The following is an 18356-nucleotide window of genomic DNA, read 5'->3' as shown; positions in this document are numbered from 1 at the left end:
TTCCACCTTAACTAGCAATTGTCAAGGATAGTGGGTGGTGAGGAATGAGAGGAAAGACTGCATGAAGGAAACAACTTCCAGAACCTTCCTGGCTTGCCAAACGCACTATTAACCAACTCTAATTATGGCACAGCGACCTATTGCTCGCAGAGCCAGGAGGCCTGAAGCTAACCACCCTGCTCCCTTAGCCCCACCTGCTGTACTGGTACCAGCTGGATTTAAGGGAGACAAAGCCCAGCAATTAAGGGGTAGGAGAGAACAGGGGTTTGGCTGGGAACTGCTTGTAGGTGGTATCTTGCTAAAGGCTCTTAGTCAGGCTGTTGGCTTGATATGCTCTGGGTTGCAGGGTTATTGCCTCCTGGCTGAGAAAGAGGCAGTACAGCAAGCAGGAGGCGGTGCAGCAAGCTGCTGGGTTTGTCTTGTGGGGGAGCTTCTGCTGGCCTCGTGTTTTGAATTCAGAGTTTGAAACAAATTAAGAGATAGAGGCTGTGTTAGGTGGCTTCTGATGCTGCTCAGGATGCTAGGTCTGGCAGGGTGTGTGGGAGCTCCTGGCATCCCTGCCTGGCACCCCCAGGCTGTTTTTCACTGCTCCGGAGCATGCTAAAATCACCCTGAAACCACCAACCATCACTACTCTCAACAGCAAAATGAGAATTCCTTTGTACACTCCTGAAAGTTCTTGGTAGCATAAATGTTTGATAAATCAGATGAAAACAACAGAAAAGCATATATGGATAGAAATATTTTTTTCCCCTCCATTTGCATAACTCCTTACACAACAGAAAGTGATTTCAAATGTGGCAAACAAAACCCCAAATCCTTTACGGTTTCATAACTGTTGCTAGAGAAAAAGGAGATGTAAGAAAAATGCTGTACAACAAGGCTTAAAGCAAGCTTTCAGAGATAAATTAAAAGTACTTATTTGCAAGAGAGAATGGTATATTGCGTGTTAGGAAACCAGGTAAGGTCCTTAAATAACAATCAAATGCATGATATGATTAAGAGGTTAGTACTTCCAGAGCTATATTAAACCAAAACTATTCCTAGCAGCTTGCAGTTATGCAGGCAAAAAAAAGTCTTACACTACTGCATTTAGTGACCTTGTAACAATGTATGTTAATATAAGTATGATTGTAAGAATACAGATGAACTTTGTTTAATGAGAAGTGTTGAAGAATAAAGTTGGTGGATGTTGGCTAGTAGGGACAATTGACCTATTTGTGGCAAACTTGAAGTAGGGTGACTGTGTGTGCCATTGTAACACTGCCTGAAACTGTGGCTGGGGGACAGCTTGGATATGGGGGTGGAGGCAGCAGGGAGGGCGAAGAACAGTGTTCTGCTGTGCATGACTAAAGCCCAGCATCTGATACTTCAGAAAAGGACTGGAGAATATAGGTTATTATCATCATTACAGAGCAAGGTATATTTTACCCTTACCATGGCTCATAAATAGTGAATCTCTATGCTAGAGTAGATCTATCTGATAATTTAGTTTTATAACTAGAGGCAACATCTGACTGTAGTATTAATAACACTACAAAAAATAATCCAGCTATAATGTATAGCTGATGTAAAGATTTCACTGAATTCCATATCCTGCTTGCCTTTTACTAAAGGAAGTATTTTTTCATATAAGGAGCTCATTCAGCATTTTTCATTCTGGAATTTATAGCTTGAATGTCTTAGGCAAGTTCTTTCTGATGTCTTCTTACCAAGTCAAGTAATAGTCTGCTTTGTGATGCATTAGTTTTAATCACTTGCATTAATTTAGGTCTTTAAATGTTATCCTACTTCATTGAACACTGATGAGTACACGTGCTAGAGGCTATGGTGTTGTTTAATGAAGTTGTTAAAGTGATCACAGTGTGTTCATAGGTTTTTGAAAGTACAATGCTATTGCCCGTTTCTCTTGCCTCGGGATGTTAATCTGAATTTGCTAAGACCAATTGCATTTCTGTAGTATATAAGTAGGGTCCAGATTACTAACAAAGGTGAGGCTCAGGAGAGAGCTCTGCTCTTAGTCCCGCTGAGCGCTTCACCTAAGTTGTCAATAGTATTCCTCATCTAAAAAGTCTGTTTGCTTCTGTTAATGATAATTATGAATGTCTCAATTGTGAATATAAACTTCAGACAAAGCTTTGGGGAGAGGATTTGCTACTCTAACGTTTCTGTTTTACATTATCATCATTCTATCCTGGGGCCAGGTACTGAGGTTTTCCACCTATCAGTAAGTCCTTCCTCTAATCCAAAGTATTGCATCTTCACTTAAGTAATACAATTATGAATAGAGGGTAAGAAAAGACATGACATGCAGTTGCAAGACTGGTCCATGTGAACAGATCTGCTACAAGTAAATGTAAGTTGAAAAGATGTAGGTATGTGTGATCTAAGGGTAAGCAAGTTAATAAGCATCTCTTAAATATCCTTGAGTGTTCTAATTCCTGGTACAGTAAAAATAGTGAACTCCAGTCCATTTTTGATGAAATTGTTGTAAATGTTTGTGGACCTCAGCTGTGAACTTCCCTGCAGGCTACATGCAGCACCTAAATTTCTGAAGGTGTTTTTCTGTTGACCTTAGTGGCTCTTTTCTCAAGGCACAGGTTGTTCAGTTGTTGTTTAATGAGGCTCCTAATTCTTCTTGGGCACAATACAGGGAGTGTAAGTACCAGTACATAATTCTTTGCAGGCCACAGGCTGGGACACTGAGTGTTACAGCCCATCACTCTCTCGCTGGACTTGGCCCAAAAGTTGCTAACCCAACATCAGCGGTGGTTTGGCTGTTGTGTTTTGTTTCCTGTTGTTGCTTTAAATAGTAACTATGAATCTCAATTGCTGTAAGACAGCATATGCTGTTGTAATATAGGATTTGAATAACATCTGTGAGCCACGCTTTGGCCTTTGTTTAAATGACATGTTATTTACTATTATTTAACATTCTACTGTGTGATGAAAAACAGGTTTTCTGCTCTTTGAGAAACTCCTTACTGAACCATATGCACAAAATCGGGACCATTATTTTATACATATATATTAGAGAATACATCTCTATCTAATAGAGCAGTATATATTTTAAAGCACCATACTGATCACAGAAGGCTTATGTGATAAGGCAGTATGACGAATCTATTACTGTCATCTTGCCTAGATAAAAGAATCCAGCATGATATTTATTGGTTAAAGGTCAACAAAGGAAATATGTAAAACTCCAGTACTTTTGATTATCTATACGGCATAAGAATACAGAGTACAATTAGCTACACTGAAAACCACTGCATTTTAACACTTTTATTCTGATAGAAGCCATAACTGGCTGCCATTTATTGCATAGCTATTAAGAAACAGCTTGGTTTAATCAAATATTATCTTATAAATCTGCATCCCTAATGAGATATACTGAGTTATGTATTATTCAGATAAAAAGAAAATTGCAATACTGAATGAAAATAACCAAAACTCCAGTTGTTTATGTCCAAGTCATTACTGGCTCATTGGCACATTAACTTTATGGAGTTGTGCTTGCTAACAGCATCAGTGAGAAATCTACATTGACAGCTTGCAAATCCAGTAAACAGAAATGCCACTGAGGTCACCTGAGCTGTAGCAGAACACACTGACCAGAGAGTCCCCCCCCCCCAGCTTTCCATTGTGAATTAACTTGTCTTGCTAGGAATGCATGAGGAGAGTCACCGCAAGTACCCCAGCTTGCCCCATGGCTCAGGAAGGTGGTGGTCCCCATGTGTGATGGGGTGGCTCCGTCAGGAGCCTTTACCATGTCAGGCCTACTTGACAAGGGCTGCTGTTGAATGTGGAGTTTCAGTGGCAGGTTCTATCAGACCCTTCTTGAGGTGACCATAAAACCTGAGGAATACTGGAGAACCTAAACTAGTTTCCAAGTGGCAGAGTTTCCCCCTCTCAAAAATGAACACGTTTTTCAAGGAACTGAGAGAAGCTGCTTGGTTAAAAGGAGCTATTTGAAAACCAGGAACCTATTTCCATGAAGAATACAAGAGGTATCTTGGGAACCACAAGAGAACTCTCGGGGCAGAGGTGAGGGCTGAGGTTTGTACTACTACTCTCATCTTGGTATGGTAGCCCAGTACCTTAGCACCTCCCCTCAGGACTGTAGATGGAGACCTTTTGCTCTGGTGGACACTGCTGGTAGCTGCTCTGGAAGAGACATCTGAGTAGGTCCAAGCCTATGGAGAAGAAAATTCCGTTCTAGAGCCAGAGGTCTTTACTGAGGGCAGGCCACAAACCAAGGCTGGTTTCTTCCTTGCCACACTGATACCATTTTGTGGAGTACTTTTGGAGACCATCCTCCCCAGCCACCAAATCAAGGTTTAGCCATGAAGCAGCATATAGTCAAGAAAACAACGCTGGCAATCTTCTCTAGGGTAGGAATGTGACTGCAGTGCTGATGGAGGATTTACCACTTAATTTCAATAACTTCTTCCAACCAGAAAAAAGCTCTGAGACAGGCTTGACTGCCAAACATTACAGGCTTTGAAGTCTGTTGGCAGGTAAAAGCTGTATGTCAGTGACTTACAAAAACATCAAAAGGTATGTCAGGGAATGCTGCTGCAAGGGCTGGAAGCCAGAAATCCATGAGAAAATCCTCAAAGATAATATGAAAAGACTTCAAAGGTGGAAGATACGTGGAAAATTGATAACTGTGTTTAAAATCAGACAGAGAACCAAAATCTTCAGACTTGAAGAGAAGTTGGAAAGGAAATAAAAGGAAGAAATATGTACTGCCTCTTTATGGTCTTGTGTGCTGTGTAAGCAACAGCTATCTTGTCTTCAGACATATATAATACACTCAGAATATAAATATATATACAGTTAGTGTCTCGAAAGGAGACTAATAATTGATGTCAATATTTTTCCCTTACACTTAAAAAGCTGGTGTACTGTATTTTTAAATAATGTAGCTTACCACACTGTAGGAAGTAATAGTGAAAGGCACCATTGTTATAGAGCAGGTTCTTCACATAACTTGCCAAAATCCAAGTGTGGCACCTCAAAGACTCAGTGCAGGAAACTTACTGGGGTACGGGTTAGTCTCACTAGTATGTCTTTATATCATCTCTGGTACCTTGTCTCTCAAATAAGGAGTTCTCAAGAATAAAAATGTAACGTGAACGTAAAATGCATGTGGAAATAACTCTGGAGAGAGGTAATGCTTCCAAAGAAGAACATAAGAATGAGCAGGCTGGGTAAGATCCTGTTGCTCATAATGCCCATGAATGGATGCCTAAGGAAGATGTGCACTGGACAGGAATGTATAACACCTTCCCTGAGCTTTCAGCCATTTGCAGCTAAGAGGCTTCCTGGCATTATTTCTGTATATTCAGTATTTTTCAGTGAATTCATCTTCTGTTAACTTGTGCAGTTCTCTCTTGAAACCATGTAAACTTTTAGCAACTCCAGAATTCTGTAGCAGGGAGTTCCACAGCTTCAAAAACTAGGCTTGTGCTATTTTATTTATTTATTTTGTGCTGGTGTTTTTGTTTGTTTGTTTGTTTGTTTCTTTTTGTTTTGTTTTGACATTTGAGATTCATGGCTTTGTACTGAAATTCACCCTGAGTTTCTGAATCTGGTTTCTGCCACAAAACCTGATCTGTGAGGACAGAGTCTATCAGAACAAGCTTCAGGAATTGGGATCTCCATCAGTGCCATTGTGCAACGAGTGAAACAAATCAGTAAGGAGAAGGAAATAACGACACATGACCCTGCACATCAAAATGACCTTTTGAGGATGTTCCCCAAATGCATTATAGCACATCTTGTATGCTCTGTGTGGCTTAGCGTGGTGCCAGAATACACAGGGCTTTAGTTAAAATTCCATTGATAACTTTTTCTTCCTTTTGTGAAGTTCTGTTTTCAATTTTCAGTGTGTAACAGTGTTACCAAATATGGGAGAATCTGCTACTGCTCTGGACTTGTGTGACTGCCTGTGCACTGGGGATGCAAAGCAGATTCCTCCCCCTCCCAGTGGGAACTACTGATTCCCTGCAGCCTCCAGCAGGGACAGAGAAACTTACAGGTAGGTGGTACATTAAATCAGAATTTTCCTATATATATATTTATATATAATATATATATAATATATATATATATATATATAAAAGACTACTGTTGAATATATCATACATGGCAGGAAAAGGTTAAGCTGTTCAGATCACCTGCTTCAGGTAGAACATAAAACCCTTTTTTTTTTTTTTCTCTTCAAGAAGAAAATAAACAGTTCTCTTATCCCTAGGGTGGCAGCAAGCCCTAACAAGGAAAAGCAGGACACATTCCTTCCTTCCTTCCTTCCTTTATAAGTAGTCAGTGGATTGCTCCCAACACATTCCAGATCTGGTAGGATAGCTTAATTGTCTTCACCTGGAGGCCACTGCTTGACAGTTAATATAACACCAGTCAAGTAAGGCACCACGATCTTTCTGATGAAAGTGGGTTATGCATCCAGTCCCATGGTCATAGCCAGTTTCATGTGTTCCTTTCCATCTGAAGATTTACAAGTTTCCTGGATGGAATTGTGACTACAAAAATTTGAGTCTAGAGGAGTCATACACAATTCCTCACTAAAGGCTTAGAACAGATGTGTGGAAGAAGAAGAATTGTTTATTGTAATAATTTGTGGTTATGAGTGCAAGTTTTAATTGCTTCCTTTACAATGAAAGACCTGTATGGAGAAGGGAATGCTGCTGGTTTGCTTTCACTTGTGATGAAAGAGGAAAATTTCAGTTACAATTCCTGATCAGGCGTGCAATATTATTCTATAAGGCAATGGAATCTTTCAAAGCTGTTCAGGCAGTTTAAGACAAAGTAATTCTTGTCCCAGAATATTATCAACTAGTAGTCTGGATGTTTCTGTAGCTACTGATATAATTTGCACAGAATAACAAGAGGAGTCCCATGATCAACACAAGACAGGTCAGTAACATACCAGCAAGTTTATACTTTTTCCCAAACAATCAACTAAGCAATCAAACTAGGAAAATAAAATTTTTAGAGTATACAAACTCGGAGAAGTAATTTGTCACTGTTACGTACTTGTCCCGTTCCTACCACCATTTCTGAGGCATTTTATAAGCTAACACCCCACTCGTGTTGCCTGATTTTGTTCTGAGCAGAGGTAAATGTTCTTATTGTTACAGGTAAAGTCTTAAGAATATAACTGAAAACAGTTGTTGCCTAGAAAATGTTTTGACAGTTTTGGTGAGGCAGCAGAAGTTCCCCTACAACATGCTAGCAAAGCATTGGCTAGATAGCCAAAATAAGTTTCAATATAGAGCAGCAATGGCTCTTTTTTCATATGTCCATAGCAGAAATGAAAATACAGTAAAAGAGACCAGAAGGCATCTAAGGCTTGAAAATTGTGGTAAACATGATTCTGAAAAGAGTAAAAATGTGCACTACTGTAACTGGGATGATAAGTAATAGAGTGAGAACATTAACTATTTTTAACTATTAACTATTTTTACTCATGTTTACTGGTTGATAAATCTCATAGAATAATGTAGAAATTATTATACAAATAATAGAGTAATGTAGAAAAATCTAGTAGAATAATGGCTTAATTTAAGACTTTTGTCAACAAAATTAAAGAATTGCATACTTGTAAGACAAGTACAGAGGGGAATGAAAAAAAGAATGGCATCTGTTTCACCAGTGCCTTCCTGACTTACCCCCAAGTGTTAATCTAAATTAGACTGAAAATTTACATAAATCAGAGCTTTGAATTCCTATTAATAAAGAAACAGGTATTACTTTCTGAAAACTGCATATAGTTATCATATGTTGTGTAAATTCTATATCAACAAGTCTGTACTTTGAGCCATGTTCAGAGATGCTGGTAGTCTCGTCAGTTCATGTAATTAATTTCAAAATGAATCTGAAATAACAGAGGGGCCTTCAATAACTGCAGGGCTCCTGGTAGAGTGAAATTAATGGTATCACTTTGTTAACCTCAGAAGGTTAAGGTCTGTGACCAAAACCAAAAAGCATTTGACAATCTCAGTCACTTTAGTTTTATTTTACAGATCGCTCCCTGAATATTTACATCAACTATTTCAGTTACGTAGGAATTATTCGGAACACTTTTCTTTGTGTATAAAAAAAAAAAATCAGTATACCACAGAAATGGAATATCATACCTGTTTCTCAGGTGGTCTTACAAGTATACACCTTTGCTAGTCCCCGAAGTACTAAAACACTACCCAAAGTATACCAACAGTGACTTAGAGTGGTTGAGCTATAATGACAGCAGAAGGAATATGCTGTTCAAATACACCATTGATAAATGCAAGGAAAATGAAGAGATCTGTAGACTACTAGCTTAGTAGTTGCACTATTCATATTATTTCTGCACTGCTTTACAAAAACCATAAAATCGAAGTTATGATGGCAAAGAAGTCTACTGTGTTTCAACAGCAATAAGCCCTTAGCATGCAGATGTTCGCTTTCACTGTTGTTGGTCCACAGAGCTACCTCTAATATGTGCATGAGATCTGGGGATGAAGAGGAAATGAATACAGACCAAGAAAATAACTAACCCAGCTTTATGATATAAATTACCTGTCAAGATTACAGCAAATGCAGATATTGCCCTCCATTAAGTGTATAATGTTTGCGTGTGTTGCTCTCTCATCCAGTTGACGAAGTGACCGCCGAGTGATCTGCAGAGCCAGCCTGCTGGCGCCATCCCGTGGCACGCTCCTGGCTGCACGGCTCCGGGCTGCGGTGCTCTGCCGGGGACTCAGCAGCGAGCGGCCGCAGGCTCTAACAGCGGTGGACAGAGCATAGCTTAGAGCTCACGTTTCATGTCTGTCTCTTGACAAGAAGACATGTCTCAGGCTATGATGCTGGGTACTGTAGCCAAGGTCCAGATTATCCACAGTGAAGTGCTTTGAAGGGGGGGGAGCTTTCCCTACAATCCTAAAATGGGTTTAAATACACTCCTCAAACAAGGCCGGTATGATTAACAGAAAGAATACAGCAATATGGTATGTGTTTGAAGAAGGAAAAAAACAAAACAAAACACAGATTGCATGGGTTGAAAATCTTCATCCCCAAGTTCTGCAACAAACGAGAATACGAAGGCTGTTGGATCAGTTCCGTGGGAAATATGTCAAATGAGTATAAAGCCAGGGTGGCACTACGGGAGATCAGGGAATACAGTAACTGTATTACGTGTCTCACAGGGCCCTGAATTTGGCCCAAGGTGTGTGCAATAACAGTGAAGTGGTGAATAACCAGCTGTTAAAGTAGCAAGAGTGTATTGGACATTTTTCCCCCAGAAAAAAAATGGATTTTCTAGACAAAAGCAGTGTTATATACACCGTCCAAGTGAATGTTAAAAAACACATTATGTGATGCTCAGAATTTTTTTATCAAGCTTGTAAAGCTGGTAATTTTTATAATGGATTATAATATAGGCAGGAAATTGGTTAAATAAAAATGATAATGATAAGGTACTGAATCATTTTTGAATGGTGAATCCAGCCTAGAAGAAAGCTATGAGATTTTTGTAATATTTGTATTTTAGCCTTTAATTGACTAGAAAGACTCTTCAAAGAAACATAGAGGCACGCAGCATGGTGTCGTGTATAGCACTGAGCTCTCCAGTGTTAGTTGTGAACAAACTGTCCTTCAGGAAATGTTATTGAGGCTTCCACAAGCTGTCGGCCCAGCTTTACCTGTGGTGGATCAGGTGTTTCCCAAAGACTGGTTGGACACGTTAATTTATTAGAGCTGCTAGGAAGATTCTGAATGCAACCTTCAAAAGTTAAGAATGTAGTTAAGTAAGATATCTATACCAGAAAGGGAATTGAGTTAATAGTCACAAGCATACAAGAATTTTCTGTTTTTATGGCAGAGGTTGACTAAAAGTTTTGTGCTACATCTGAGTTCTCACTTGCATTACTACTACCTCAAGAAAGCAAACAAACAAAACCTACAATCAAAGCAAGTCTTTGAAGAGCTAGTTTGACTTCCCAAACCCAAGAATTCACTACCATGTATCCAATCTTTGAGTTCTTTTTCAGAACTCAATTTTTATTAATTAGCATCTGGGAAGAAATCCTGAGCTACTGTGTTTAGGTTGGGTGTTAGTCAAAATATTTCATGCTCTTGGAGGAAGCTCTGTAGATTTAAAGCAAACTTTAGAGCATTTTAACCCTTATTCTCACACTCGTTCAACTTCTATTTCCTATGAGTTCTCTTGCAAATTCTGAGAGTACAAGTGACAGTATCCCTAAAATGCTAATGCTGTGGTCATTGTGGGATTGCACTTTGCATTCAAAAGGAAGATGACAAATCTAGAACATTTGCAGAAGAACCTTCAAGTTTAGATTATTATCCAAAAGTTTGAGAAGATGAATTAAATTTTATGGAACAAGTGAAGTACTGCTTCTGTAACCACAACTGAATAAACTTGGCATCTATGGCTTGCTACTGTGATTGGGAGGTCCTATTATCCACCTCTGGAATTTCTAGGGAATGACTGTTAAATTTAAACTATGTTTGTAGGAACCCTCCCCTCTTTTCTGTTTCCTCTTTCCCTAGACCTTTATTGCTTGTTTTAGCCTTTCTTGCCCTTCTGAGATTTCATTTATTAACTTGTTTCCCTTTAACCAAGGCAGAAGTCACACTGCTCCACTTTCTATAAAATCCTACTTTATTTGGGTATTCAATCTTTTCCAGATACTGTCTTCCCAGCAGGAGCGTGAGAACAGACAGTGGTTGTGCTACACTGCTACCAAAGCCTTATTTCTGTTACTAACAGAAGCTTCTGATTTTCCTTAATGAGAAGGAAAAAATTAAGATGTATGTTTCTGAAGAAGTAAAGGTCCACCAGTAAGTAGAGCTATTGCTTTAATGTACAATGGCACAGATGAGGCCATTGAACATCCATCTGAGAAACAGCAATTTAAATGGTGTCTGAAGTAACCTCTGCAAAACGTGCTTACAAGGGATCTTCAGGACTTGTGTCTTGATCTTTTGCCTGCTTTTAACATTTTCATTCATCTTTCTCTTCCCACGACTGTAGGGCTTTTTGTATTGAAAGGTATTTCAATACAACCAGACAACATAACTGTTCTGCTTCTGATTTACTCAGGCAGTCACATGAGTCAAGCCTGATTTACAGTTTCAGATCTGGAAAATCTAATACGCTTAAAGATTAGGGAGGGGACAGGTGTTCCCCAAGGACAAATGTATGGCACAACTAAGTTCAGGAAAAGAACTAAGAGGATTAAGTTTTTTCTTTTTGCTTAGTTAATGTTGGCAACTAATAAAGGTTTGGTCCATACATAGTATTGCTTGTTTTTGCTGCCTGTTTATGCTATTCCCAACAAGTTACTGTGAGATCAAATAGGGTGTGTAGGGTAGTGCATTAACAAATCTGGGATAATAACATACAAACTTGCCTTTACTTGTGGTAAAAGCTCACTCTCATCTTCAGATAAGAGGGCAGTGACATTTGACTTGCAATGATGTAATTTAGATGATGGTTTACTTAATAGTTAAACTGTGTATTTTCTATTTATATATTCGGCATTCAGATGGACTGTGTGGGTTCAGTCTTGCTGAGCTGGAGCAAAGAATCCTGCCCTACCCTATAAACTCTGCCCTAGCTGGCAGGCAGGTAGGATGAGCTTTCAGCTGTGGCTTAGGGTGTAGCTCTACGTAGGAAGGAACAGAGAATTTTCTCACGTTGGTTAAACATACAACTTTATGCCTTAAGGCAGAAGAGTAATATGATTTTTTTTCCTTCTGCTGGAATAGGATAAAACTTCACTTTTTTTTTTTTTTTTTTTTTTTTTTATGAAAGATTTTTTACTGTACCAATAAAGTTAAAAAAAGGGCATTTGTATACATACACCTGTGTATATTTACATACCTACAGAGACTTTCACCATTTTTTTCTAAAACATGTAAAGCACTGGCCTATATAGTATGAGGGCAGAAGTCCTGAAGGGTAATGCATTTTGACAGTTTTCTACATTATATTCCCTGAGGAATTCAGTTCCAAATTTTAATTTCCTGTGGACATGAGCTATACTAGAAAGCTGTGTAAGCATGCTGAACAAGTGAAAACATGTTTAACTGCAAGCATCGTCTTGGGCACTAGTAATCTAAATGACTTATCCTAGTCATCTGTCATTAAATATAATGCCAGTATCATCACAGAACTACTGCTAGTACCAATATATAATATAAATAAGTAATAAACACTATTAGTAGCAGATGTTGGTAGCCATATGTAATAGTAGTAACATGTAGTAGTCATGTCCCTTTTTTAAAGAACACCAGCACTCTTTCTACGTGTCTTCACGGAGAGGAGCTTTATATTTAACAGTTTACTATTTTCTTCACATTCCTTATGGATCCACTTTCTGTATCTACTGTTTTTGATCCCGTACTTATTTAAGAAAAGCATAATTGTTTCACATTTCTGATTTTTCCTCACTACATTACACATTTTATTACCTGTTCCACAATATATTAAGAACATATTTCTTCCTGCCTGTCCCATTCAACTAAGAGGGTTTCCATGTTAATAACTTTATTTCCCTGGCCTTTTTCGTTCCTCTCTTTCTATACCACCTTTGCTGAAGTCAATCTGGATGGTCCTAAAGGTACCTTCCAGTCCCATTTTTCACAATTTTATGGTCTTTAACCAACACTGAAGTCTCTCTTGGTCTCCTCAATCAAATTCAAAAATCCATCATTTTTGTACTTTCTGTGCAGTTCCATTGAATTCTCTATTTTCCTGTCACTTGACAAATCATTGGTTATTCATATTTGCCATGTTATTGCTGCTTCATTTGGTGAACAGACAGTTATTTAGTATTCATTTGTAATATTGAATTCACTTGTAATCAGTATCTAGCTCTAGACATTAATGAACACCATCCAAATACTATGCAAAATTTAAAAATGTTATTAAATGCTAAGTACTTTAAGAATTACTATGTTTATAGCAAGCTCCACTTAACTGCAACTACGTGGTAGCACAGAATGCTTCTGTAAATGTATCTCTGATATCTCATGCTGTCCTTAAAATGAGAAAATGCAAATTTCTGTCAAGGGTTTCACCTACGCTCATAGACTCACAGGATATCCTGGGTCCTGGAAGGGACCCACATCTCCTCCACCATAAATTGCTAGCTCAGGTACCACAGGTTCCTAGGTCTAGACAGTTCCATATCATAGCTCATCAGATTTAAGTACCTTTTTTCAACCTTTTTCCTCTCCAGTCCGTCGATTCTAAATCCCTCCTTTCTGTTTACCTCACTAGCTCACTGTCACTCTTCTGTTTTGCAACACACATCCAGTGTGGTCTTGCTCAACCATTTGATTCCTTCCCAATACCAGAATTGTTGGTCAGCCCCTCTAATCTCCTTGCTCAACTGGTCTCCTTCTTCCACTGGCTTCCTGACCAAGATGTCTCTGTTGCCTGTCCTACATACTCTCTCGCTAAGACACTCCAGTTTCTACAGCCCTTCTTCACCAATTTCTTGTCAAGTCCTTTATTATTTTTTCTGGTCTCAATTTTGCCTCATCTTGATTGCATTCATTTCATCCCTTACTTGGTCTTCTTCCAGCATTCAGATCAATGGGATTATTCTTCAAGGCAAAAACTGAGGCCCCACTCAAACCACAGATCAAACTCATGGTATAATCAGCATATATTTCATGGAGGTGGAGGCTTGATTTTTGAGTGGCTGGTAGCATATCCACATTGCTTCACCCACACTGGAGTTTCAAGCTGTGTAACTAAACATATAACAATTCCATATGGTTGGTATTAGCTGTATTGATGAGCTTGTCATTGGAATACTCCACTCACCACACACACACATACACTGATACTTAATTAAATGTAGCTTAGCTTCAGAGGTGTTTTCCTTCTGTTAAAAATTAAGCAAGAAATTAATACTGTGGATCATTAATTTCCCTGCAACCCATGCCAAATTCTAAAACTATAAGCTAAGAATGGATGGATACATGTAAGAGAGAACACACGTTTGACAGAAGACAACATGACAATCCCTGGAACTGTCCATCTTGCTCTGCTAGTTACTAAGTTTTCAAATATTGCCGTACTGGACATCAAACAAGTGAATAATCTTACTGAATGTATATAGACTTAGAAATCAAGCAAGTACAGATCTACAGAATGGAGACCAGCACTATACAAACTACTTTCAAACTTAACTTATGTATACTGTACAGTTTGCGTCTTACAGCTTTCTTCAACTTACATAAATTAATCTAATTCGTCTGACACCTTTCACAACACTTGTAAATTGCTCTCCTTAATATTAATGTTACATTGGATCAACAATAAACAGCATGATTTTCATTTAATTATTAGATATGCTGCTCTCAGAATGTAGTTGGTTGTTGTACGCCAAGTGCCAGCAGCAAATAATACAGGTTCTTCCTGTTCTGAGAGAAACCAAATCAGAGCATCTTATTTGTTAACCCAGACTACATTTAAAAAAAAAAAAAAAAAAAAAAAAAAAAAGTATTCACACAATTATTAGTGGGATAAAATACTCTGTACAAGTTTCTTCTGTTCCTGTCTTAGAGACGCTTCCTGAAATTCAACAGGCTAAAATCAGTATAGACAGAGGACACAATATGAGAGTCTGAACTGTTTAGCAATGTTTTACTACTATTTATTACACAGACATTTCACTTATTGTGAAATTGAAGCACAATACATTATGTTTTGCCCACTCAAGTATTAGTGGGGTTACACTGCAAAACTTGTCAAAAGCTCTCATATTTTAACCTGGATCAACTCCCTGACTCTCTTCTGTCTCACGGTATTAATTTTCTGAGTTATTTCATAAGCTGGTCTAACAAACCAGCATAACTGAGAATGTGTCATCCTGTGTAGAAAAAAGCAGACAGCTTGGCTGGGAAGTGTTTACATGGATAGTGCTGCTTGACACTTCAGACACAGGACCATAGCCTAACACTTGCTGTTATGAGGTCTCCTTATTTCCTTTACTGGGTTTTATGCTTTAATAGTAAATATGCTTTTTTCTTCCTACAGACTTCAGTCTTCCATAGTGCTATTTTAAGTGTAAATAGCTTTCTTTCTATGAATGTTCTTACACACCCAATGAGAAGTTAAGCCATACCATGGACCATATCAAAAGCATAGTTATCAAATCAATCTTCCTTCTTCAGAGAAACTGTATGTGCCATCATTAATACAGATTACAGTCCTGGTACTGTTTGCTTTGCTTTCTTCCAAGCTACCTGTCCACCTCTAGCTTTTATATTTGAAATACATTTTAATTAATGTTGTTACTTTCTACCTTGGAAAACTCTCACAGTTGCCTTCCTCCAAGAATGCCAAGAACAGAAAGTGGCTGCAATGTGTAAGTATTGAAATGCAGATCTCAAACTGCAGAACAAAGAAGGAACTTCTGTCACAAAAGCATTTGATCAGTGTGAGTGATTTTATCAAGAATATCCTTATGCATGAGTGTAGCTCTAAATCGATGAAATAATGGATAAATAAAAACCTCATGTTTTACCCTACGTGCACAGTTACATTAGGAATAACTAACAAAGCTAGTACACAAAGCAGCAAAAAGCAACACTGAAAAGTGGAGAGAGAACGTAGAGGAAACAGTAGAGGACTCGACGCACGGTACAAGTTTCTTAAAAAAGATATGTATATGTAAAATTATTTAAAGACAAGTTAGAAGAAAAAATATGTAACAGGACATGGTATTGGGCAGCCTTAAAAAGTGAAATAAGGACGCTGAAGAAGATAAACATAGCAGAACACAAGTCACACAGACAAGCAAACAGCAAAGGTCAGCATGGCCCAAATAGATGGACGTTGAATGTAAATAAAGTTGGACTATATTAGATTGCTAGTTCTGTGGCAAGCTGCAACCAACCTCTGGTTATGGAGAGAAGAGGATTTGTAAAGAAAAGGGTCACAATCCCACCTTGCTTTTGACCTCAGCACACATAGAGATGAAAAGTAGCTGCAAAACTGCAAGACTCAGTAAACCCAAAAATTTGTAACTTTCATTTTCATAATGATATGAATATAAGAAATTTGATTTGATGAGGAAACGACCTCATTTTAGGTTCTTACACTTACCTCCTGCCAAAGTATCCAAGGCTTAAGAAAACATGACAGGACCTCCAACTCTGAGCAACATACACAGCAAAATCTTGATATGCAATAAGCTTAATAATGTTTTTTGATTCTGCTGTATATTTTCCTTAGGATCAGAAAACAAAATAGTTTATGATTTTTCCCTCGAAACACAAATGATGCTTTAAAACAGAGAGATTACCAATTTGAGGTTACACAACAAACTAGTGCCATGAAACGAGATTAGACGGCCCTGCCTCCGGTGCTGCAGAAAATGTGAACAACTTGATGTTTTGAGGATCCAGTTTTGGCTCCAAAAAATAAACTTGCCCCCATATGCCTGATGATACCAAGGATGCGGAGAGAGAATGAGAAAGGAAAGTGTATGTGGTGATTCACTATGCAGACACAGAGATGGCCCTGAAACTCCGCAGGGCAGAACTCCCCCAAGGCAGCTCTCGGGAAGCTTCACTTGGGCGCGGCCGGGACCCGGGAAGCCCCTGAGGAGGCCCGGCCCCGGCGGCGGGGCGAGGCGAGGCGGGGCGGGGCGGCGGCCGGGGAGCCTCCCCCTCGCCTTTCCCCCGCTGCCCGCGGCCCGGCGCTGCGGCGGGGCCCGAGGCCGGAGCCGCCCGGAGTCGCCCCCATTGCACAACCCGCCCGCGGCCCGCCCCTCGTCCCGGCATTCCCAGCGCCCGCTCGGCTCGGCTCGGCTCGGCTCGGCTCGGCGGGGCTCCGCGCCTGCTCTCGCGCCATGGCCGCCTACAGCAAGTACCTCACCGTGCGCCATTCCGCCATCGCCGGCGCCACCACGGCCGCCGCCTGCGCCCTGCTCTGCCTGCTCAACAAGCGGCGGGCGGCCGCGCAGCACGGGTGAGCGGGGCGGGACGGGACGGGACGGGACGGGACGGGGAGGGGGCGGCCCCGGGGGGACGGGGACGGAGCCGGGGTCGGCCTCGGCCTGGAGGCCCGAGCGGGCAAGCGGTGGGGCCGAGCTGTCGCTCAGGCGCGGCCGTGCGGCGGTGGGGCAGGCTGACAGCCCGCACCCGCAGCCTGTAGCCGCTTCTCGTAGCGCCGAGGGGGCTGCACAGGGGCTGTGTGCTCCTGCCAGCCCTCCGCCAGGCACCACAGCGTGCTCAGGGATGTGCTCCCGGCTCCATCCTTTGGTGGTTTCGGTGTCTTTGGGGATGTAGCTCGCTGATCGCATGCAGAAGGCCTGCTGTGTGCCAGGGGTACAGTTAGATGCTGTGTGGTTGCTAGAGCCTAATCCCAGTGCTAAATCTTGGTGGTGAAATGGGCTTACCCAACAGACTTAAGTAATAACATACCTGCAGTTAAGCAACAGTCTAGTGTTATTTTGCCTAACTCCTTTCGTGTACACGATATCTTTAGAGCTTTGAGAAGTTAGGTAACTTTGTCATATAACATACATGAGTGATTGGTAGCGTAGCCCTCTACAGAATTTGCTACGTTTTGTCGCTTCCATGAGAATAGAAGTGAGGTCCCAAGCAGAGCTACACTTCTATCAAATTCATAGGGAAGGATGGTGTTTCTCAAGTATCTCTACTGATGTTAGTGAAATAACACTGTAAAAAGGTGAAAAGCTATATATATAGAAGGGCTTGAAAGTGGTGAGCTAGGAGTATTATTGGTACTATAATGCAAGATTTTCACGCTTAATGTATGGTAACGATGTTTGTAAGAAAGACAAGGTCAAACAGGTATTCTGGGAGAATCTACTTCAGATTCTTCAGACGAGGAGTGTGCTTTTAAAGAGAACCTCCTGGCTGTCCACACTTACCTTGCTCTCCCTTTGTTGAGGAGCACACGCTAGATTACAGTCAGTTTGGAGCACATCTTCAAATGTAGATGGAGGCCCAGTGTAGTTTGGAAGTACATTTAGTATATTCCAAGTGCTAGTATTGAGTTGGTGGAGTAGACTAGAACTTGTCCAAAGTCATCTCCCTACCTTTGAAATCTGTGATGTGGGTTATGTCCACCTTTAGTCTCATTAGTTCATGTATTGTTCATTTCCTAATGCTTTGTTGCTAATGTAAGTTACAGTATACTTTTGGAAAGGACTCTCATTGTACCTTCAAGATTGTGCCAAATCTTTTTATGTTCCAGCACACTTGTGCTGGTATATGATACTGACGTAAAATAATAAGCAGTAAACCTTCATGCAAGGTTTACTTGGGTTGTCCCCATGACA

General features: G+C 40.1%; 1 protein-coding gene across 1 annotated transcript in view; it reads left to right on the top strand.

The window, feature by feature from the left end:
• Positions 1–16847: 16847 nt before the first annotated feature.
• The window catches only part of ABCD3 (ATP binding cassette subfamily D member 3), a 30972-nt gene continuing 29463 nt past the window's right edge, over positions 16848–18356 (top strand). Inside the window, exon 1 of the mRNA XM_084291087.1 lies at positions 16848–17017. Coding sequence (XP_084147213.1) covers positions 16899–17017 — 119 coding nt within the window. The 5' untranslated portion in view covers positions 16848–16898. The remainder of the gene's footprint in view (positions 17018–18356) is intronic.

Source organism: Netta rufina (assembly GCF_964035555.1).
Source record: "Netta rufina genome assembly, chromosome: 8".
NCBI classification, from domain to species: Eukaryota; Metazoa; Chordata; class Aves; order Anseriformes; family Anatidae; genus Netta; species Netta rufina.
Note: the sequence above shows the minus strand (reverse complement) of the source record. Positions and strands in the feature narration are given on the sequence as shown.